The sequence below is a fragment of the Lathamus discolor genome, chromosome 1 (genome assembly GCF_037157495.1).
Source record: "Lathamus discolor isolate bLatDis1 chromosome 1, bLatDis1.hap1, whole genome shotgun sequence".
Classification (NCBI taxonomy): Eukaryota; Metazoa; Chordata; class Aves; order Psittaciformes; family Psittacidae; genus Lathamus; species Lathamus discolor.
This window is the reverse complement of record NC_088884.1, coordinates 75315778-75340423: the sequence shown is the minus strand read 5'-3', so window position 1 is coordinate 75340423 and position 24646 is coordinate 75315778. Positions and strand designations below refer to the sequence as shown.

Sequence of the window (24646 nt, the reverse complement as noted above, 5' to 3'; positions counted from 1 at the left end):
GGATTAATCCTTCCTCCTGCCTCCAGTGGACTATACAAGGTGCTGAAGTACAGCTGACTCTGCTCAATAGTCTCCAGGCAATATTTTCTCTGCCAAGCTACCTTTTATTACAAGGGAGTTCCTGAATGGGAGAACTGTCTGCAGGTGGGTAAAGAGGAATAAAATCCTGAGAGAAAGGTAGTGTTTTGATGGTTACAGGATGGTGGCTACTGGGTATTTATAAAGGTCACATTTCTCAGCTTCGATTTCTCATGGACTACATCGCACCAGTTCTTCTCTCACAGTTCCCTTGGAGATAGCCACACACTTTAGACTAAATGTAAGGTAGCTGCCCACAATGCAGCAATATGAGCACTGAAGTAAGTGGGACAACACCACACATCACTGCCACTGTGCAGGGATCATGTTGTATCATGTCATGCTCAAAGTCTGGAGGCACTCCAAATGCTACCAGACAACTTGCATATTTAAAAGACAGCACTTGGTAACCTCTGAGAGGAAAAGTCATACTTCCATTACAATAATTTCCTCACCCACACAGATGCTGGAAGGCAGGTCTGCACATCCCATCACTTTCACAAAATGGTCTTTGACAAGCAGGCTTTCTCAAAAGAGCAATTTTAACAACTTGCGAATGCCTGTTGCACAAACAGAAGGTGATAGGAAGTCAAACAGTGAAGCCATTGTTCTGTTCTGATTTATGCTCTTAAAATGAAAAGAAGATACTTGGATGGGACTTGTTCAGTATAAGGCTAAAATACATGCTTTCCCACTAGATCACAGAATAATTTAGTTGGGAGGGATTTGGAGATCATCTGACAGATCCATTGAATAATGGATCAGCCATCTGAGCAAAGCCCTCTAGAAAACCTGCCATTGAGTATGATCTCCTCAAGCAGAGGGCATATAGCAGCCTGGAGAAGACCTGTTCCACGTCGGTCATCAGCCTAAAAGTCCCTGTAACAGCTCACACTGCTTGGCTTTGCAGGGGCATGTTTCTTACCAGTTTCAGGGACTGTAAGTTTTGTCTTCACACTGGCTTCAAGCAGAGACTGCTTTTGCTAGAAAGCTTTTGAGAGACAGTAAAGCACCAATGGTTGCTACGAGGGCAGAGCAGGATTTTGTTAGTGTTACACCTGCACACTCCTCACCAAAGGCAAGCATTGCATGCAGGATGGGTGTATTTGTGAGAGAGGGAACAAAGAAAGAAAACCTGTCACCACTGCAAAAAGATAAGTTCTTTTTCTTTCCCTATTTGGCACAGAAAAACATCTATTTTTCAGGCAGAAAGCAACTTTTTTTTTCTCCATTCTCATGGGTGACATGAATGAATCTCTAGGACTGATACTCCTTTAACAACTCAGATTGTTGATACAGGCCTCAGGGAGTCAGATGTACATTACTTTAAAGCCAGCTGTCTATACTTTCATATTGTGAGACAATGACCTTCACTATGTGGGAGAATGAACTACTGGAGAATACAAACACAAGCAGAGGGAAACAGGAAATTGCAAGCAGTGGGAAATGTTTAAAAATGTACCCAAAAGGATTCCATACGTGGGACCGTATAAATAAAGTTTTAATATCTGAGCCCAGTTACTCCTATACAGGTCTTAACGGGATAGGGCTTCCTTGGGGAAGAAAGAACTGCAGGTCTGAAGTGATTGCTTCATTGGTAAATCACGTCCTACGTGATGCTTCTGGCATTTTGGAGTCTGTAACAAAATACAATTTTAATAACCAGAGAACTACCTTTCTTGCAGAAAGAGGCCAGTTTACAGCTTGAATATCCCTCAGAAACAATTAGCCACCTAATTGCCTGACCCCATTCTCTCTAAGAAAAGGATTTAATTGGTTCAAAACCACTTAAATATATTTTGAATCTCACTCTTCTAATTGCAGTATTATTTAATTTGCTTTTATATCATTTAATCGCAGAAGAAAACTGTAAAACAAGAAACAAAATCCCATGAAACCAGAAACTTTCAGGACCTGCAAGAGCTCATTGCAAAACAGGCATACAACTGTGGTGTGAGCTCCTTGCACTCAAAGGTTTCGGCTACAAGCTTCCCAGAAGAAGCAGTATAAAGGAGTATCAGACTCCTGTGTGAGAGATGGACAACCTGTGTTTGGGACCAGCTGTGGTCTACTGAAGCTGTCCAAGAGAATTGCTGGAGTTCAAGGAGATTAAGATTATAACTAGAATTTACCCAGTGGCTTTATTACTACTTTGGTTTTGGGACAGATTAAGGAAATCAACTTGGTGGCTTTTTCTACTTTCCCTTGCAACCCCTCCAAACTTTGCCAATGCCCCTTCGCTGCTTTGTATAACCACTTTCCATCAGTGACTCCCTGCCCATGGCTCAGGATCAAGACACATGTGCTGCTTCAGTATTCAGCTGCAGTAATTTGTCAGTGAGGAAGCGTTCAACCCCGGTTAGGAGAACTGTCCTTCCAGTGGAGAGACCCCACACAGCAACTGTCAGTAACCGTTCACACCACGTACAAGCCTCCCTGTGTGGGCAGTGAGCAGAAATGTATCTATGCAGTATATGTCAAGCATTATCTGGCCAAAAGGCTATTTTTAACATGGACTGGAAGTTGCAAGGAAGATGCTACATGGAGACCTTGGTTGAAGCCAATCATGCACCTTCTTTGGTTAATTTTGGTTTTTACCTTGAAAGCCATTGGCAGCTCGATGATGTAGAGGTCAACATAGTCCAGCTGCAGGATCTTCAGCGTTTTCTCCAGCGTGGGACGCACCAGCTCCGGCGGGTGACAGGTATTCCACAGCTGGGGAAACAAGCACAACAACAACAGGTTCTTTTCTGGGTGCCAGCAGTAACAGTGAGCATCCTCCAGCTGAACCACCCCTCACACACACAGTCTTATCCTTCTGTCAGAGCCTGTTTTGCACAGTGCAAGACAGAGGTGAGGGGATTTATTCTGGCAGGTGTAGAAGATAAGGCAGAAATCCTTGCCCAGGACTGTCACAGTAAAGACATGCATATTTGTTTATTACAACACAGGATCTTCTGAGTTGAGTTTACTGCAAACTCTTGCTCAATGATCTTAGACAGATTCGTTTTGTTTTCTGAGCTTTCCAAGCATATGCTTTCACTGGAAAACTTTGTTCCCACAAGAAATCTGTGGTCAGTTTTATGCTTGAAGGCAGAAGCTGACATCATGTGAGTTAGCTGTTGAACAGCCAAGCACCCAGCACAAAGAGGCAAAGAGAATCTTTTGGTTTTCTACTGTGGTTGTGGAGCCTGAGTGACTGCCTGATCTAGGAAAGTTTTAGTTTACTCCCTGGTCCTCACTGAAAGATGTCTAATGTTTAGCTACTGCAATGCAGGTGTGACTAGTTAGAGCCTTTTGAACCTCTTTAATCACAACCGCTTCCTTGCAGGGTTATGCCCTGATGTTGCTATGGAGTGTGCTTAGTTGATGAGCTTTCAGTACTATCTCTAGCTGAACTCTGCTGATGCAAATTATCTTGTAAGGATAATAACATAGCATGGTAATTAGTAACCAAGAGCTCTTTGTAAATGGATTGCTGTAGTTAAAATCAACAAAACCCGGAATTAACACACAATGGAAGGTTTAAAGCGCCATTTGTCTGCACACAATAAACTGGGCTATTTTACCTTTTTTTTCAATGCACAGAACTGACATGAGGAGTCATATTGAGTTTTTTGGCACCTTTATTGGCTGGAAAAATCTACAGTTTGTTTGTATGGTCATTGTCTAGTCAGTTCTGCCACCAAAGCTGGCAGTCACTGCATGCCAAGGTGTAGAATGAATTGGCTCTTGAGATATGAAACACTTGAATTGCCATATTCAGGGGAAGATAATGATTATAGGTATCAAAGAACATAGCCTAGGTGAGCTTTAAATTATTTTAGATGTGTGTTCTTTTTTTTACACTATATTATATATGTTCCTCGGGGAAACAATCTGCTCAGTTCTGCCAGCAGAGACAAGAGTGTGTTAAAGATTAAGTTCAGTTGTGTTGGGCGCAGCACATTTGACCCTGCCCTAAGCTGGTGAACCAAAACAGGGTTTGGCACGTGGAAATTCATACCAGACCTTGTGCATTTGTATTTTGCAAGGTATGAAGACTTTGTGATCGCTAGATGGTGGTTACACAGGCTAAGGTGCACTACAGGAAAGGGACCAAGATCTTCCTCTCAGAGCTTTAAGCTGTTCCAGTGGATTTCCTGGAAGCCTTTGGTCTGGGTGTTTTTTTAAGCAGTGCATATGTAAAATGAGATGGACTTGAATATAACTAAGGAAATGAATCTGTATACTCTTCATGTTTATTTTGTTTCATTACTGTGTTTTGGAAATTTAGTAACCTGAGGTATGTTGATAGTTTAGAAGTTTTTCCAAGGTCCCTTTCTGCCGCAGTGTTATTGAGCTTAGTTCTTTCCAGTGAATATACTTCTTCTGAACAAACAGCGAAAGTTCTAAAGAAACAGCCTTTAGAAATAGGAAACATTTGTACTATGTTAATAACATAGATGCCATGGAAACTTTAGAGTTTCATAACTGTTTTCATGATTTTTACAAGTTATTGTATTATCTACCTAAGTAGAACCCATGTAGATGTTTGAGCAGTCAAAGCTGCCAGCTGGCTTTGGCACTTCAGGACACCATGTTTCCTGGAAATGTTACTTCTAGTTTAATGAAAGAAATATCTTGGGATGAAAGAGGAGATGCAAAAGGTCTTGCAATATAAGCCAAGTGAGATGTTGGCAGTTGATATAAAACCTCTAAAATTTCTGGATGCTGAGCTGCTCTGCCTGATCAGCCAGCCAGCAGCAAGAGCCAAGTGCAAGTGCTGATGATTTCAACTGGCAGATGCAGCGCGAATGCACCAAGTCACTATTCCAGTAACACTGCCACTCAGCAGGGCTGTTCTTGTTAGTTCCTGCTGATGGACCAGCCTCCAGTTGAAGCCAAAACATCTTCTTTGCTTAAGAAAATATCTGCATAAGGGGCTTGAATCTGAAAGGTCTTGCAAATTTCCAGTGCTTTTGGGGTCAGCAAGGCTGAAAAGAAAACTAACTTCTGATGTGCAAACTGCTTCTGAGAGTGGTCTACTGTAGCTACCATGTTTCCTAGAAGATGCAACAGTTCATATGGGTCAGTTACCAACCCCTGGCTGAGGTACCTACCAGTGGCTTGATACTTGTGTGTAACTCTCAAGTCTGTGAGTTACATAAGGCTAAAGATACAAAAGCTCATTAGGCAAGGGATATCCAGCCCTGTTCCTCTTGGGAAGTCCAGAGCTGCTGTGAAAATGTTCACTGAAACCTGTGAAAGTCCTGGATTTCGATGGACTGCATTGGTTGCAGAATATTTTCTACTTCAGCCTTTGAAGTCTTTGAAGACTACAGATACGCTCTAATGAGCACCCTGAGCACCTGACGTTTTGGCAAACACAAGTAGGACACAACAGAAAGATAAATCCACATGTCCCATCTCAGAGTCACAAGGCAAGCTGCAACTGCAAGTACTGACTCTTGTGATACTGCATGTTGCAGCCCCGTGGCTTGCAGGATCTGCAGTTTAGGGGAAAACTGAACTTACAATCAAGAAACTGAATGTATTTTTATAGACTGCTCAATGTTTAAGTGGTGATTATCAACTAGGAAAATACTCCAGTGATTAGATCAGACAACTGCATATAGAAAGATGTAATAAAATAAGTTTGGAAAATTTACAAAGAGATGTGCTTTCACAGAACCTAGAGGCTTATATGGGAAAATAAACTGCAGGGGAAGCAGTTGGGAAAGTTAAAAGGTTCAAAATTGTTAGGACATCTGGTTCTAAACTTTTGGCACAACTCTGTGTTTTTGATTTGGAATATTGCTGGTAATTTGCAGTAATGAAACAATAAAACAGTTGAAACAAAGTATTTCAACTGATTCAAATCAACGTATTTGGCATATGAGAGACTGGGAGACTACCCTGATAAAGGTGGAAAATTTGAGAACACCAAGTTTTTCTTAGGATGGCAAGGTTCTTACTACTAGACCCAAGCAGGGAACTTGGAAAAGAGTTGCATACTTTACAGACTGGAAATTGCTGTACTTGGAAATTGGTCTACAGCTGCTGAAAATCCACTTGGTCTGTATGCTACCCCATCTGAAGCTTCGTTTCCCAGATCATAGTGCTTAACTAAATTGTTCAAAGTAAAATGGGGCTTTTATCCCATGGTATCTTTCACCCTAGGAGCCATGGTATTTATTTCCAAGGTTGTTGAATAACTTTTGTGGATTATGTCTTATTTGGGAAAGGAAAAGGAAAATATTATGTTGGTATGTTCAAAGAAGCACTGCAGGAAGGGGGACTTGAAGCCACAGACTTCACTAAAATCTGGACAAAATTTTCTGGGGCCATCTGACCTTTATTCTGCAATGTACAATGAGCTTTCTTGCTTATACCTGGGATAGTCATTGTAAATGTAGTATCCCTTGTCTGATGGAAGTGTCTAACAAAACCTTTCATTCTTCTAAGAGAGAATCAACTCTTAGAGCCAAAACTTTAAAGTACAAACTAGCTCATGCGTTACTTTAGCCTTGTCGCTCTAGAGCAGAAGTGTGATGACATCTTGCCTCCAAGTAAGTTGATTCATCATCCTAGAACTTTTTAATGACAGGTGATACAGTAACTAAGGGTGTAGCTTGATGAGTAGGTTTCTGGCAATAGTACCAGTGTACTTGCTGTTCTCCTGGTACAGAGACGCTTGCTCCCACCCCTTTCATTGTGCAATATCACGGCAAACCTGTATGGGGAATTACTCTAACAGAAAATAACTCATTTGCCAGATCATTATCCACATCAGGCTCAGTATGTGACTATATAGATGTGCATGCCAGCAAAACACATGGGACAATAACAGCTTAGGAAGCACCACTGAGTGTAGCAATGGTCTAAACTTTCAGGTACCTACACTACTAAGCAGAATGCTAACAGGGCTTTAAGCTGAAAACAACAGTGATTCCTGTGCTTAACAGCAAATCTAGCTCTTGTAAAGCTCTGCAGCATTATGGTGATGCTAGGAAAGAAAAATAAAGGATGTTGGATCTGGAAGTATGCCAGACATTGACCACTGGCATCCTTAAGAAAGCACATTCACAGAAATCATGGACTTGGTGTAAATAATCCAAATACAGCTTCTCACCTTGCCACAGTAAAAAATGTCTTCCCGCTTGATTCTTCCTTCAGCAATCTTCTCCCGGATGGCTTGTCCCACTTCATGCTCATTGTAGTAGACAAAGGCCCCATCAATATGGCGATAACCAGTATCAATGGCAATCTTCACTGACTCCAAACAGGAACCTTTAGGAGTCTAATGGGAGAAGAAAAAGAATAAACGCTTTTGGCCTCCTGCCTGCCTCTCCTTTAATGCTATAGAGTCCCTGAGATATGAATGAGGTTCATGCTGGAGTTTTCCAGTCTCCATCACCTCCATCCATTTGTCCACCCACCACCTTCCTAGACACCTGTGTTTCAACTTGTGAATAAAAATGGGCTGTGCATTTTAAGTGACTGGGAAAAGCAGCAAAGCAAATATTTCTGTGTGTCTGGGAAAGAGAGAGTACTGGAGTCCTCAGAAGGTACAACTGAATGTATTCAATATGAAAATTATTTCAGAATTTTGTATCTAGAGAGCAAGGGCTTTCCTACAACAGTTTGATAAAATCCCTTCCTTGAGTGGAAGACAGCTTTTTGCTTGAGCAGACCTGGTCAACCTCCTGCCTGATCAGAGATTGTTTGAATACCTCATGGCCCAGCAGAGCTTTTAGCAAAGCAGGAATTTGGATTTGATCTCTTTCTCCTCAAATCAACTTACCATCGGTGGTATCACAATCTGGAGGGTGATGGCTCAGGACTGTCTGCTGCTGCTCCCAGTTCTGGACAGTTGCTCTACTGTGTGGCTAAGCACCAGTAGATGCTTTAGTGTAATGTTACTGTAAGATGAGCCCAAAAAATTTCTTAATAAGTCCAAGTGGCATTTTTGTACTGTGTGCTGCACTTCAAATTCAGAGTGAGCTTGTTTTTTCAGAACAGTCATATTTTCCATTAGCCAATGTGGCAAGCAAAATGCACATGGGCCAAACCAAGCAAAGAAAGCATAAGTCTGGTAACTGAAATCTTTTGGCCGATCACTGAAGTTTTTGTACTGAAAACATCTTATTGTTCCCCCACTTTGTAATAATGAGAAGGCAGCTCTAAGTGGTAATGGTGAAGAGCTCTCAGTAACATGTTGCAATGCTATTCTCCCACCCTTTTCATAGGCATTGCTCTGCTGAGATGAGGACATCTGATTCACTTTAAAAAGTGAAATAGGGCGAGTCAACCTACTCTGCTGTGCTGCTGTCAGCAGCAAATACCAAGAGGTGGATTTTGCTACCTCCAGTTGAAGGTGTTGCTGCTCCTTCTACTAAAAAAAACAACCCAGGTGCCAGAGACATGTGAAGATGAGGCAGGATATGAAGAGAGTGTGTCAAATTTGTTGGTTTTGCTGATGCCAAGGAAAGACAAGAATCAGTACTGTTGTGGGGAGGACCACTTTTCACCATAGCAGTCAGAGTCCCTCCTCTCCCTCCAAGCTTCACTTTTACAGCAGCTGCTGGCTTAGCTGTCCAGAAGTTTGCCATAAAATAAGAGCAAAATAGCAAAAGCCCACCACCTGCTGAACTAGAAGGTATGAAAGTCGTAGACACCACAGGATGCTGCAGCAACTAAAGGCATTGGTTTGCCCTTCCACGTTCATGGAAGAAAGATCCATGAAGAACTGCTGAAGACACGTGGGGGTCAACCTCTCTGTCTTTTGGTCCCAGAATGGAGTCCCTGAGCTATGCACAGGGTTCATGCTGGAGTTCACCCAGTCTAACTCTCCCTTACTTCCCCAGATATCTGTGTTTCAACTTTTGGATAAAAATATGTAGAATCTGGTGGCAGATTATTCTGGGGCAATGGGACTATACCTCAGCCTCCTTGCTCTGCTCTTTAGTGTCTTATCTGGGCTGCCTGCTATCAGACATGACTGGATCAACTTCTGTCTGGGCTCAGGGGAGACTTTTCTGCTCCAGCATACAGTACCTAGAGGTTACTTAAAATGCAAAGCTGCTCACACTTGCCCTGATTTATTACAGATGTGGGTGAGGGCTGAGAGGCAAACCATCACAATTTGGCATGCTAAAGTATTTACAGCAGTGACAATGTAATATTGTCTGCTTAATTGAGAGAGACAGTGAAACACTTGTTTGAATGCTCTGCTCCTTTCATTGTGGGAGCCTCCTAAAGGCACGCCTAGCCCCTGCCAGGGCCCTTTCCTAGTTGTTAGTAGGATGTAATGAAGACTATGGCAGCTGAAAGCCTTTGAGGCTCAGTCAATGGCTAGTTTTCACTTGGGGCATGTTGGGCAGTGTTACAGAAACGCAAGGCATGGAGCAGTGACAACCTCCAACATGTTCACTGCTTTGTCCTTGCCTGAACCTGCAGGCAAGGATTTGAGGAAGGCAGCAGACAAAAAGCTCTGACAGGAGTACTACAAGCCTGCCTACCACTGCTGACAACAACATCAAACCTCTGCCTCAGCAGTGAGCTGCATGAGTTTGCAAAGCTCAAGCTGACTAGTGCAGAGCAACAGGGCTCAGCTTAAAGGTCCTGTGAGCTCAAGTCTAAGAGATGACTGGTTATCCAAACGAGAAGTATATTTTTAAAACACGCGATCAGTGTTTTCTCCTGATGAGAAATGATTTTTTGAGCAGTGTGACTTTTAGATAGCTTCAGCCTGTCTGGCTTCTACCATCCGAGTGTATGAAAGCAGAACATTCAGAGTACAGTGACACGCTACCTTAATACAGATTGAAAAAGAAAAAAACTGGGGTTTTTTGTTTTGTTTTATTTTTCTACTTTTTCCCTTTTGTTGAAGAGCCTGAAAATGGGGTGTGGACCTGATCCTAGAATTTCCTCTCTCTTCTCTTTGCACTCCTGGGAGATTGCATGAACATGACTCCCAGTTGCTTCCTGAAGCTGTAAACTAAACTCCACCAAGCAAGGGAAGGCTGATAACCGAGTTGCATCTTTTCTCAAACAACAGGGCCAGTCTGGTCAGTAACAAAAGCAGAAGGAATAGGTGAAGAAAGGTAGAGTCTCACATACAGGGAAACAGCATAATTGCTGACTTGGAAGGAGAGTGTAATAGAGGAAAATGAGAAAGCTTGTACTTACTACAACTGCCTTTGACTGAATCAGTTAATTTATGTTAGAGCTGAACTTATTTCTTAATCTTTTGCATGGGACTAACACACATCTGTATGAATAATCTTGTGAAAGACTCCTCCATCTCAAGGAATAATCTTATTCTTTAGGGGCTTGAGAAGGCTTTTTTTTTTTTGGACCAGGCATTAATTACCAATGGACAGAGATGGGTTTATATTAAATATAAACATTTTCATTGCACTAGTTCATTTCATCTGATGCGATATATTAGTTCTGGCAGATTCTGGTCTAAGGTGCTTCATATAAAAATGCAAGGCAACCTAGGGAACAGTTTTTGGAAAATCCTGCCTCTATTGAACCATCCCAGATGAAGGACTGGGACATCTGCAAGTCTGGAAACTTTATACCATATGTTTATTTTCATTCTGATGGAGAAACTATCATTTCTAGCATTTCACATATCTAATCCTTCCAAATCCTGCAGGAATGGGCTGTGGTAAACTGTGCTGATGAGTTGCACAGGCTAGTCATGTTGTGGTTCTGCCACTTTTTAGAAGTGTTGCCTTAAATGTCGTATCTTATTCCATTGTTTCCTGACAGACCATATTAAAGCTGGATGACTCAGATCACCACTGCTCATCTATCTTTCCATTGGAGAAGGTAAAAATATGCATCTCCCCTCAACTGCACTGCTTAGCCTGAGACGTTTTAATCTCTTCTGTCTTTTGTGGAAACAAAAGTCTATAGTAGTGACCAGATCAGAGACTACCAACTGAAAAACAACTTTTACTCAAGTGTAGGTGTAATTCTGTGATATGACAACCCTTACATCTCGTAGTGTTGTATAAGGGTTGATACTTCAGTCACAGCAACTGATGGAGCAGTGCCTCCCAAGCTGCCTGGCCATGGGACAGACACTTACTCTACCAGGAGAGCCAGACCTCCTCCTGGTAGATTATTGTGGGTTATATTCACAGGTATATGTTATCTAAAGTATGGTTGCTATGCTTTCTGCTCATTTTGGGTAAGCCTTTATTCTTGTACCATTCCCAAATAAGCATGTTTAAAACAACACTATTGCCAGATGAGGTCCAGAAACACCTCTGTGCTATAAACCTTTCTGCTTTGTCAGTAGTAATTCTGGGCTCTTTGGCCAGAACACAGATTTTTGCTTCTTTAATACTTCTTATTTAAGTGTAGGTAAGAGGTATGTTTGATCATTAGCTGTAATTAGTGTTCCAGTTTCTAATCAGTGCGCCCTGCAACTATGCTACTTTGATCAAGGACTGTTGTTTCAGAACTGTAATTTTATAACCACTTGAACACTCTAAGTCAGATTTTTATCTTCAGTGCTCTTACAGTCAATCAGAAAAGATATTAAACTTATTACATGATTTATGATAAAAGAAAACCCTCTTAATCACTAATAATTCCTTCAATGCCATCTAGGTTATTTTTAAGACCATGGAGTTTAAGGAAGCAATACATGAAATTATCCCCTCAATCAATAGGTTGTAAACCTGCTGATTTACCACCATGAATGACTTATGAAACCACTATCTGTTTCCTTCAGGCTCCATTGTAAATAAATCTGGCAGAAAGATAGGGGGGAAGACTCAGATTTGCACCTTCACTGGAAGAAAGGAAGCATCAGTTTGGCCCCTTCTTGGTAGATGAAGTAGCCAACTGGCCAGTTCCCACATTTTATGAGTCTGAAAAAGCAATGTTCTTCATCAGTTCTGCCTGTCTGAATGGTTCTGCTCCTTTTTTACTCTGAGACAATGAACTTTTTTATTTTTTAATGTTTATTCCAGACACCTTCCACCACATCCCATTTTGTTAAAAACTTTTCTCCCTACCATAGAAAATGTACAGCTTCAGTTTTGCTCATGGTTTCATGTGACCAACCCACAGGAGAATATTTTTCATGCAGGCATGCTTGTGAATTTTACTGTTCTCTCTTAAGTAGAAGGTTATTTGCTTAGCACTTAGTTCTTGTTCTACTCATTACTGTTACTTAGTGTCGCATTTCAGCTGCCCTCCAAATCTTTCGCTTTTTCTATAGCATCCTTTTCTGGTCAGCAATTTCCATCAGCTTTCCAGTTGATGAAGAGGGATTCTGGTTATCTCCACGGGTGAATCTAACAGGACACACTACTAGTAGACTGCAATATTGCAAAACCATGAGCAGCTACCACAGGCACCGCTTTTATAAATGTCTTAACATCACTACTGTCATTTACACTTTATTAGTTCATACAGTAAACAGTCTGACTTGGGCTTCCAGATTCTGCTCTGCCTCATTTCACATATATATTCAGCTTTACAGGGTTGCACCAGTCTCAGCAGCATGTGAGAACTGAGGAAACAGCATTGCACTAGTTAGTGCAATGGTATCCAGTCCCTCCTCTGGGGATAATGATCCTGGAAGGGTTTCTTGCGTTGGGAGAGACAGGGCCATCTCCTGGAAAAATCTGAGTTTAGCTGCAGTTGAATTACACAAGAAATCCAAACTGTGGGCTAAGCACTCCAGTCCTAACCTATAATTTAAGATGTAGAGATGTTGTTTAGGAATCTTAGTCAGCTAAATACAGGAAAGAGAACGTAGGTACATTCCTGGACTCAGAGCCTCCTTTGCCAGAGCTCAGCTCTCACACACAGATTCTTATGCAAGTTTCTAGAAGCTCAAATGCTGATTTCCATTTGCCTGTTTTCCGGACAAACTGGTGAAGAGGACTGGCTTAAGATGTTACGAACAGAGCATAGAAAACATGTGTACTGAAAGCACTACAGGAAAGCACAGGTTGAGTTTACAAAGCCAGAGGATATGAGCCACACAAGGGTACATTCTTAGAATTGTTTAATCTTGTAAAGAAGAAGTTGTACTGTACACCTCTTTCTTGGAAAATGCAACTGCCAGTACACCCCCTTCTCTCATACACCGGAAAATCTGGCTTTCGTCCCCCGGAAGCATTGACAGCCACCATCCAGGAAGCAAAACCCAGCAAAGGGTTCTCTGCAAAAGCAGGTAGAGCTGAGAACAGAGGCAGAGAGCACAGCTCAGAGCCATGAGCTGGATGCCAGCCCAGAGCTTTGCTTCATGTAATGCAGGGAACTGCCTTAGAAAGTGGATGGTAGCAAATGTACTCAGAGAAGTTGGAGGGAATGGTGATGCTTGCTGCCTTGTGTCGCACTGTGAACAAGCATGGTGCGTTTCTCCTCTAGGCTGATATTCTGTCAGTGGCCTGACGCATGAGGTTTGATTGCCCATACAACAGAAATCAGATTGCATAACTGCAGATTTAGCATTTCTAGAATTCCTGTGACATTATTATTCTAGGATTTAGCCAAAGCTGTCTTCAGGAAAGCATTATTATTGTAGCTGGCAGAGGCTGCCGGCGTTATTTTTACCACTTAATTGCAGAATCCTCCGGTTTGGGATGGCCAGTTTTCACTTGATGCAAATTCACTTACTGCAAGCCTAAACTGAAGGGCTGCCATGCCTCTCTGTCAGCAGCTGAAGGATTCAAGCAAACCAAGCACACCCAGGTCCTATGCTTGCAGTGCCAGCATGGTGGACTGAGACAGTTTCCTGAAGAGCTGGAGGACAAAATAGCCATCTGGCCAGCCTTGGAAAGCACAGATCTAACTGGAAGGGTGTATGTTATCAAAATGCCATTCAGACAAGAAATGTAATCCCAGGGATGCGTGTGGTACAAGGGGAAGACAAAGCACCATCTTATGAGATAACAAGAGAAAGAAAAATTGCCAGCAGTCCTTCTACTTTGTTCCCTAGAGTTAAAGGGGAGAGGTTTCTGGCGCCAGTTCGAAGAAGAGTTTGCAAAGGCAGATGTAAAATTTGGGGAATTCCACCACCTAGTTAGCTGAACCAACAAAAGTTGGCTTTAATGAAGCCTAGAGAGGAATTTTCTGCACAGCGTTTTCAAGTTTTGACAAATGTAGCCTCCTAGGTCAACCAGAGACACAACCCAGATGTTAGCTTCCCGCATGAGCTGCAAGAACATGCTTACGCTGTTCTTTGAAGAACTGCAGGGAATCAGGGACACATGGGAGTGCACAGCCATATTTAACGTATAGATTCAGTCAAGGACTTTCTGAAAATGGAGGTTTGTCTGGAATACTGGACTCTAAATATTCTTGCCAAAAAGCGTATCTCTCAGTTGTGTTAATTTATATTCCTCACTCACATGGGTTCCTTTTTTCCACTCTTCAACAATGCCAGTGATTCCCTGTCTCATCTTCTATAAAACAATTTCAGAACTTTTATTTATGTAGGAGGGCTTTCTCTGTGGCTTTTGAGCAGGGTTAAAAATCCATTAAGTTTAGAAAGCCAGAGGAAAAGAGAAATTCCTTTTTTGTCAATATTTGGCCTTGATATTATTGCATTGGTACAGCTAGCTTTACAGTTTTTGGAAGAGGGATATATTGAAACAGCTAGTGCTTGTCACTGCACTGTGCAGCTATGGAATGGAAAAGGTCTGCTTTCCGTTTGGTTACTTTTCAGACAAGAATCTCTACAACTAATTTTTGGGTAGTGCTACTGTGCTAAAAGCGTATCTGAATTAACTTTCCATTATTTTTGGATCAGTGTTGATTAAACACAATTCTACCTTATGCCATAGCCAGATACGCATTTGGTGGGTGATGTTAGCATCTGATATCCACCACCCAAAATCCATACTGACTCCTAGGCAAAGCTGTCTCTTAAATGTCACCTGCTCTGGGAACGTTTTCCTCTGGAGTGCTCTTGTGGTGTCCAAGTGTATGTGTGTCGGTATCACATTCAGGAGCCAAGTGATGCAGTGCCAGGTTGGCTTTAAGAGCCAGCCCCTCTACTTGGATTAGGCAGGCATCCCTGCACTGGGCCAGGCAGTTAATCTGGCTGTCAATGTTTTCATTAGTAGAAGTTGTCCGGTCCAGGGAGGGGAAAGATACGTCTCTTGGTACTGGAGTAGTCTGAAAGCATTTTCAGGTAGCAGCTGAAATGTCAGCATAGGTTGGAAGTACTACATTTTTGAAAGAGTTTATTTGAAGGAGTAGGGAGTCTTTCTGAGTACAATCTACTCGGCAAACTAAAAAATCCCCCGTTTTCCAAAACTAGCCATTTTGTGTCCATTTTGCTTAGAAATCCTCCTTAGGTTAATGAACTCTATAGCTAGAGAGTTAGTGTTTAATTCACCCTCATCTACAAGGCTGGATGCAGCCTCATCAGGAATTTTACATGTTGGCCATTTTGGCAAATGCAGCTTTTAATCCGCTGCACATGATTAGACAGTAATTGTATTTGCAGCTGGAAACACCACAGAAGCCATTGGCACGAAGTGCAGATTAGTCATACTATCAATTTGTTTTCTATTAAGCTTCAGGATTCATAGAAATGAAGAACCGCAGAGATTTCATCAGAGAAGATACACAGAGGTAAAAGAGCATTTCTGCAAATTCAACGGTGTCTTATAGTCAGGTGTTTTGTGCAAATCAAAGTCATGGGAACAAAGCTTGTGTCCTCAAAAAGGTTAAATGTAAGAATCTTTTCTGCAGCTTGACAGAGTGATAAGTCATTTTGTCAAATCTAACTTTAAAAAATCATATTAATGGTTAAAATACAGCTCTTACATAAAAGCTAGTGTTTGAACATGCCACATTTCAGAGAAAAAATGGCAGCTACCTTTTCTGATTATGGTTTTTTTCCTAATTAGACTTAGTTTTTCTTTCTTAATGAGATAAAGATGCAATCTTGCATTTATGCAAGCCAAAAATCTTCCATTGTATAACATGAAATTACAGGGAGCTAGAAGGAATTAAGGCATCAAGAGGTGATTGCAGGTAAGGGAGGAGAGGTCAGGGCTGAACCACCAGGAAGGCAAAGTGTTGAAAGCACAGAAATGTAGAAAGACTTTTCCAGCAGCAGAAATGTTGTATGGCAGAAAAGAGAAGGCGAATGTAAGATAAACAAACTCTACTTTTCAAAGGTGATAAATATGCCATTAAAACATACATGAGAGAACTTAAAAATACATCATGCAATGTTGAGGTTTTGGCAAACATTATTGATGAAAGCAGAATTTGTCTGAAAGCTTTTTGATTTAGAGCATTCCTCTACTCTCTACTCTAACCTATTTGCTATAAGAAGTCTGACCTGTGAAAGCAGTATCTGAAATGTTCACCTGTTCATCCCTCGTCCTCTGGAATATTTGCCATCGCTATAGCAAACAGCAGGGATGGCTTAAGACATGGGATGGCTTAATACAGCCTAGAGTTGCTGCAGTTTCTTTCACACAGATTCCTTCTGTTGTATATATTTATGTGGTTTTGATCATGTTTCCAATGAGCAGACATGCTCTTGCCCAAGAGCCATATTGCTCTCCCGCCTGCTAAAACTTGATGCCTGCTACTGCACCTCCTCAAGGCATCTGGGGACCAGATACCAAGAAATCCTGCCTTTATCTGCCCTTGGCAACTGGGTCTTGCCAGTAACTGTGACTTAGTCAAGGAATAAGGAGGAAAATCTGAGAGATTAAGCAACAAGGGCATCATTCAATACCAGGGTACTGGACACTGAAACAAAAGCATGCCACCTGCAATCTGTGCAAGCAGAAGGTTCTGAGTATGGCTTAGTCCTACAAGCATAAAACTAACCGAGTCCTGACTTTGTCAGTGAGTGGTCTGGCTCCAGATATATAGTTTCAGGATAAACAGTGTTCAGCCTGAAGGCTAGGGTAAGAGTTTACTGACAGGCAGGCAGGCAAGGAGCCCCCCGTGGCACGTACAGGATCAGGCACAGCTCTTTCATGGGCTACACTAATCTTCTCTCCTGCCCTTGCCTCAAGTGTACAGATCTCTGTCTGGGAATGTGGCTTTAGGATATCCTCAGAGACTAAGGGAATATAAGGCCACCCTCTGAAACATCTCAGAAATCGCAATCCTGAAAGACTACACGTTGCTGTGTGTTGGCCTGCCGTGGCTCTGCTGCTCCAAAGCGCTCCCTGAAGACAAGAATTAGTACCGCATGCGGTAATACTGCTGCTTAAAAAGCAGATGGCTGGAGAAAGCTGGTGGTGATTACTGAAAGGGACTGTAAAGAGGCTAACGATGTCCTTTGGAAATGCTGGTCAGGGGATAAAGCCCAACAACTTTAAAAACACAATTTCTTTTTGGGAACATTCTTCACTTCTTAAGTTCAGCGCACACATATAGCCAAATATCCCAGCTGACTCTTCCAGCTTTGTTCAAATCAGGTTCCCAATAGCCTTTTTAGGGAAGAAAAAGGCAAAGTATCTCCCTGGACTACACCTGTGGTGATTTCATGTAGGTCCATAAAGATCACTTCATTAGAAAGCTAACTTCAGACTCAGTACTTGCTGAGTTCAAAGACGTATTCATGTAATTGGTCACATTAAAAGTACTGCGGTATTTATATATTTATTTTAATAGTGTGTTGTGGGAAGTAAGCTAAGGCTGTAAGGACAATTGCATGTTCCTGTTCTTGCCACTGCCTCTCTTATCTCATTCAAGAAAACAATCTAGGAGCCAAGTGGAGGGTTAGCTCAAGAGGAATATGGTTGTCTGAGACAGAGAAAGAGAAATTTGTAGGAAAGAGGTGAAAAAGTGGAAGCCTAAGCTTCAACCCTGTCTCCAGTGATCTCAGGAGTCACTCCTTCCTGGGGCTTTCAATATACCGTCTATTTTGTAGCTTTGTGTGAGGCAGAGAGGGGGACTGAAATTGTTGCTGTGTCCAGCTGATCATGTTTCAGAAGCTGGTGATGGACAGAAGAGGAAGAGGGAATGAAACTGTGCGCAATCCCCCCTTTACTGCAGCTCAGAAATCGAGATGGTGTCACCGGGCAAGTTACCTCTTTTGACTTAAAGTTAACCTATGGCAGCTCAAAAGACAGGCACCTTGCAACAGAGATGCAGCCCACACAGTTAAGAGCAATTGAAATAGTTTGTGTGCTCACATCCTTGTGTGAGGAACTTTCTGGCATAAGAGGTCCTATGAGAGCACTAGGGGCTGTTAGGCCTGTACAATGAAAAGTTACTTTGTTCAGCTTCTAGCTTGGGTGTAAAAAGTAATTCATGGTGCCAATACAGTGTTTATACTTATCCAAAACAGATTTCTTTGTTGGTTGTTTTTTTTTCTTCTTTAAACTTGGTCACTCAGATTGGATATGGAAGCCCTGGATGAACTTTTCCTCTCCCTGATTCAAACCAGCAGTTTCTTCTTAAACACAACCCAGACTGTCTGGGCTCTCACAAGGGTTACTTTGTGGTAATTAAGGATTTGGGGAAATGGGTCTCTCTCCCTCTGGGCTGGCTGCCATACTGAGTTCTTCAGCATCCAAAGCTGTGGGGCTGGTGGGCAGTATGCTTTCCCATGGGGAAGGTGCTCCTTCTGCTCCAACCTGCATGTGTTTCTTGTCCAACTCTAGCTATTGCATACCCCCATGATCACATTATTTCCCTGGGCTTTGTGATACTTATTTAATCCCCAGAGGCGGGATTGAATCTGGTTTCCCATTGCCCATGTGGATTCCCTCATCAGTGAGCTATTGAGGGAAAGGCAACTGCTACCTCCAACTGCTTTAATAATCCTTTGATTCCTCAGCTTGTACTGCCAGTGCCCAAAATGAAATGCTTTGCCATTTGTTTTGCCTGAAACTATTCCACAAAACTGCTTCCAATTTATGGATAGATTTGGCTACCTCAGAACCTCAGTTTTAGCAAAGACACAACTTGCCAAAAACCCTCACCCAGTGCTATTCTTGAACACTTTGCCTAATCTTATGTTTCAGAAGCAGTGCCTGTGTACAGTGTGGTTGCTACAACCTTCCCTCCAAGACCTTTCCTCCCTCAGTCAAAACAGGAAGGCAGGAGAGGAGCTATGGCCAAGACCCCTTGACCTTCCAGGGAGACAGCAAGTATTTATGTGGAGGCACTGGGCTGATGATCTTAGCTGTGTTGACAGAGATGAGTTATAAAGTGCAGGCATAAGTGCTGTTTTAACAAGGCATAGGATTTCCAGGATTTAGGAGTGTTCTTAGCACCTTTCCCCTCTAAGCCTTCTCATCCCAGCACCCCATCTGCTTCCAGATGGGTACCAGTACCACTCACTGGGCTGTGCTGGGAGCTGAACGTCATTGCTGGGAGATGATAGGAGCCTGGGGTGCTGATCTGGCACTGCTATGGCACAGGGTGATGCCACAGACTCATCAAAGGGACTGTGGTCCTCCACCCTCCCCTGTGGGGCTGCCCTCTCCCTCCCCCCATCTATTTAATACCCTGGAGAATTGGGTCAACGGCTCAGGGGCCCTCAGGGAGGGAAAGCTGGACATGGTGTGTCTGATGGAGCCTTGGCAGAGCCACTCCTGCACACACAGGGCTTTGCAGGAAGGATCCCCAGAGCCAGATGGGCAAAATTGGCCTCAAATTTTGAAGCCATCCAAAGGGCCTTGATAGTCCAGATTCACTGCTCCCACTGTGGCTCCCTCTGAGACACATGAGGAGAGTGGGAAGCAGTCAGTGACAGAGATTTTTGGTGTTTCACTGGAGTCAATTCTTGCTAGGATGAATGGCTTAATTTATGTAGGCAAGAATCTAATATGGCTTAAACCTTTCCTTCCCTGTGTGAAGTGGAACACAAAACCAACTTCAATGCATTGAAATCTGCACCAAAAAAAAACCACAAAAAAAACAACCCCCCCCCCCCAAAAAAAAAGAACAAAAATAAACCAAACCAGGCTAAGCTTTCTAGTCATACAATTATTACTTTCCCTTAAAAAAATAACCTTCCATTGAAGCAGCAGAAAATATTTTTAAGTGCTTTTCTTCATAAAAAAATCCGTTTTTGTCACAAGTTCTATGGCCCAGTGAAGACTCCTGTGTTTCTGCTAGGAGATGAATTGATAGCAAATGGATTCATTGTGCTTTCTTACTGTGCTAAGAGAGTAAAGCAAAAAGAAACCCCCAGCATTGCACTACCAGTGTTTTCAGTCTCAAAGAATAAGCTGAATTCTTGTCATCCTGACCTGTATCCACTCAGGAGAAAAGCTCTCTTACATCTATGGGGAAAGAGTGTTCAGCTAAAATTAATCTGATTATCAAACAGGCCTTTTCTACAGTGGTCCAGCTCTGCTCCAGTTAAGTGATGTACTTTGTTGAGTCAGTTAACTTTTACAAGGGACCAGATTTCTATGAACCGATTTATTTTGTGTGTGGTGTTTCACAACTGGAGAAATATGATTTATCTCCCGAAGTTGTCTTTGGGAGAACAATTCAATTATTTAATACGAGCAAGGCAGGCTGCTGACACATTTCAGTTCTGAAGGCACTGCTGTGTAGTTTATCCAGACAAAGCCCGAAACATGAACGCTGGCCTCCTGCCTCTGTTTTCATGTAACTGACTGTCGGAGAAGCAGATTTCCCTGCTCCATCGCTAACTAGATCTGCCTGGTTTGCTTAACCAGTGAGCACATTCCTGCACTTCAGGAAGAACACTCTGGGCTCATTTTGAGCTACTGGGCTATAGCATGAGATTGAGAAAACAGATTTGTTTTGGACAAGCTGCTCAAGGACATGGAGGTGCCAGGGTGAATAACCTTTGAAAGAAAGTAAAATGAATCCGCCTCCAAGAGCAAGATGAATAATCTGACAAACGAATGGCTCTGTGTTTTCTATCAAAGCACAAAATGACTAGAAGTCGAGAAGATCTGACTCATGAGCAGAAATAGCTTGCTGGGGACAGCTGGCACTGTTGCTACCACCAGCTGCCTGCCCCCACCGCTGGAGAACGGGCGCCTCAGATGCTGCTTCTTAAGCAACTCAGCCTCAAAAGGCTACAGCTAAGCATTTCAAGGGAAACGTGTCAGTGCTAGTTTTTAGCCTCACTCATTAAGATAAAACTTGAAACAGTCCCGAGTTGCCACAAAGGCTTTCAGCTCTCTAGGCAGGAGGAACAGGAGGGAAACCTTGCCAGGCATCCCACTGGAAGTTGCGCCAGGCACAAGTCAGCACTCGGCAGAGCAGCTTGTCCCAGCTAAGCTGCACTTCACTGCCACTGCAATGGGTTGACAGAAGACCCCTGTCCTTTTATCAGCAAAGCAGCCTTTTTGCGATGGGCAAGTTTATGTGGTGACCTATTTAGACATCCTGTCCCATCAACGACCAGTAGCTGCAAACAATTCCGCAACATAATCCCATAGCACCCTGCTACTGCGTTTCCCCAGCTGCCCTCTGAGACAAGTTCTCTGACTCAAATACACAATCCTAAATCCTAGTGTAAAGCTTCAGCCCAGCTCTTCCAGATAGACAGAGTATTTCAAATGGTCTTCTGCAAAAATTAGACTTTTGCAAGTGCCTTATCAGTGCTGCTTTCTCTACCTCTTCTCAGTTCCTCCTCCCACCCATAACTTTCAAACATGTTTATCACGTCGAAAAAGAAAGACAGCTCAGAAAATCAAACTCCTACAAACGTGGGGGGAGAATGGGTGGTTGGGCATGTGCACCCATTCCCACTGAGGGTGCAGTTACATAGTAGCTTCAATTGCTCTAAATTGGAGTTTCCATAGCAATGCCCTGTCTGCATCATCCTGTTGTCTTGTCCCCCCGCTCCTGCCACCGGAAACAGGAGGTACGTGCAAAAAGCAAAAAGCCACCACGCGAGGCTGATTCTGCTGAAAACCAGTTCTCCCTAAAAATGGTCTATTTTGGCTAGTTGAGCAAGGCTCACCATCCCCTTGATCCATGGGAGGACAAAGCGGGAAGCAGGATTTTGCAGGAGTGGGGAAGAAGGAACAGGCTGATTTCGGGACATTTTGATTTCTGTAGAACGAACTCTTAGCAGGGTTACAGCACTGAAGAAAAGCTGCCTGTGAAAGGGGAATCCCATCTGCGTCCTCTCTCAGCTCCGGCAGGTTATTTGCCACTCTGAGCTCCCTGACTGAACCTGGCTAATGCCACAGTATCAGTCCAAGGTGCACCTGGGCTGCAGGTGGGAAGGGCAGCGAGGCAGGAGCACCCTTTTTGCTGACAGCCTTATTTTAATTCAACTTTTAAACTAGTGTAAAATTGCAACTCAAGAGTTGGAGACATGATATTCAAGTCTGGAAAGAGACACTTCAAGTTTGCTCAGAGTTATTTTGTCACTGAATTATGCAACGTTCTGCTTTGCTGCGTTAAAACTCCTGTTAGGGAGCTTCATTTTGTTTCACTAACTGTTACTCAAAGAACACACTAGCTTTAAATATCTCCATAAACCCAAGTGATGTGGGGGACGGTGCCCAGCCTCTGAAGTTGCAGATTCCCACCGATTCTCCTCATGTAAACCAGCAGTGTTAATCAGGGAGATCTGCAGCCCTTTCTACATCACTTATCAATCAACATTGCCCTAATTGCAGCAATGTTTATTGATTATCTTATTTGACACTGTTATTAATTTACCGTAGTACAATTAGTGGGTGTCAAACGGCTTTAATCAAGAGTTTTCTTTAAAAAGGTATTTTAACTACCTCGTGGTGTGTGGAGTCACACACACAGTATTGCATCTCAACTCTTGATACTATTACACAAGAAGGGTTCTGACCACGCTCTCTTTTTGTCCACTCTTCAAACAAACAAACAAACAAGAAAAAACTACCGAAAGAACATGCGATTTAGGAGAGCAAAAGGCAGCAGCTAGTGAGTTGCCTTTGCGCTTCCAGGTGCGCAGAGGGAATAAGCATCAGTCGTGTTTCCAGAGCCTCGGTGCAGCCGAATCAGCGATCCCAGTCAGATGGGATGGATGCCTGCCCGGGACACGCAAAACCGAATGATGCAGAATATTTGAGAGTGGTTTGGCCCCTGGCACTCAGCTGTGGGAGCAGCAGGAATCAGGATGCAGGAATTTGGTCTTTGTTTCAGGAACATTCCTTGGAAAGCGTCGGGCCAACTGCAAGACGGTCCGAACCCCCTCACGTTATCAGCACTCGGCCCAGGGGGGCAGTGAGACCGGTTCCCTCAGACACCGGGCTTCTCGGGACCGAGCGCTCTAAGCCTTCCTGCCAGGGAGCCGGCGTTCGCTGGGTGCCCCATCCCTTCCCGGTGACTCCGGCGGCCCCGGGCTTGCACCGCCCCGACACCCAGCCCCCGGGGCCACGGCAGAGGGAATCCGGGACCCCCGCACCTCCTCCGCTGTGCTCACCGGCGCGGAGCCTTGCGGCGGTGAGGGATGGTGAGAGCCACACCGCAACCTGGGCAGGAGTTTTAGGGTTTGGGGTTTTTTTTTCCACCACCTTTTCCTCCTGTGCGCGCCGCGCACCTCCCGTCCTGCTCACGGGAGCTCTCGGGCTCTAATTCTCCAAGCAGCAAAAAGCGAAATAGCGTGGAGGGGAGGAAAGCGAGGGTGGAACTGGCAGGTAACCCCGGTCGGGGGGTCTGCATCCAGGGCGACCGCCACCTGCCCCAACCGGAGGAGCGGAGCGGGGGTTCCCGGGGCCGCTGGACTTACTTTTTGGGGGTCGGCATAGGTGCCCAGCCCCAACAGCGGGATGCTGTTCCCGTCGCTCAGCGGGACGCGGTGGTTCTCGGCTGTGAGGTTCATGGTGCCGACAGGTAGTGCCGTCCCTAGCCCGCGGGTGCCTCCGCAGGGGAGGGAGCCAACCGCGGCCCCTGCGCACTGACACCCGCCGACCGGACCGACGGCGCCTCTGAAGGGGCCGAGGTACGAGCTGCCCGCTCCCGCCGGCGGGGAATGCCTTTTTGGGGGGCTGAGCCACGTGTGTCCGTGGCGGCCCTGCACCGCGCACCGCCCCGCGCCCCGCCCCGCCGCGGCCACCGGTGGCCCCGCGCACCGCCCAGCGCACCGCCCCGGGGACCCCCGCTGCGACCCCCGCTGGGTTACCGCGGCCGAGGAGGACCGATGGGCGTCCTGCGCCCGCTGGGCCCCAGGGGGTCTTGGCCGCTGCCGGGAGCCCCCTCGGGGCCTCCCTGCCCGGAGCTGCCCGTGGGGTGATGGCTTTGCCCTCCTCCCCTGGCTCCCGCAGCAGGACACGGGCTTTCCAGGCTTTGGCGTTGCAGGTCTTGGAACTTTTCCCACGGAGGTGCAAAGCCCTCTTTTAAATCCCCAAAGTCAGGGTTAGCAAGGACACTTCGTGTCCTCTGGGGACAGTTTCCAGGTCTCCTTTCCAAAGGCTACAGGCCACAGGTCGAAAACCCCTGCTGTAGGGGCAGGGAAGGAATGAAGAAAATCCTAGGCAGGAGACTGGTGAATAGCTCCTCTGCCTCAGCTTGAATCCCAAATTACAGCGAACGGGCTCAAGTTCCTCACAGTCTGGTTCTGCTCTGCTGTGGAAAAAATGTATGTATTTCCTACCACTGATACCCCAGAAGGGGATAATGCCCTGTATGAAATTCA

At 44.2% G+C, this 24646-nt stretch overlaps 1 protein-coding gene across 1 annotated transcript in view; it reads right to left on the bottom strand.

Moving 5' to 3' along the window:
- The window catches only part of AKR1D1 (aldo-keto reductase family 1 member D1), a 35024-nt gene extending 10982 nt beyond the window's left edge, over nt 1–24042 (bottom strand). Inside the window, exons 1-3 of the mRNA XM_065680945.1 lie at nt 23741–24042; nt 7193–7360; nt 2677–2793 (exon numbers count right to left, since the gene is read on the bottom strand). Of these exons, the coding sequence (XP_065537017.1) occupies nt 2677–2793; nt 7193–7360; nt 23741–23833 (378 nt within the window). The 5' untranslated portion in view covers nt 23834–24042. The remainder of the gene's footprint in view (nt 1–2676; nt 2794–7192; nt 7361–23740) is intronic.
- Nucleotides 24043–24646: the final 604 nt, after the last annotated feature.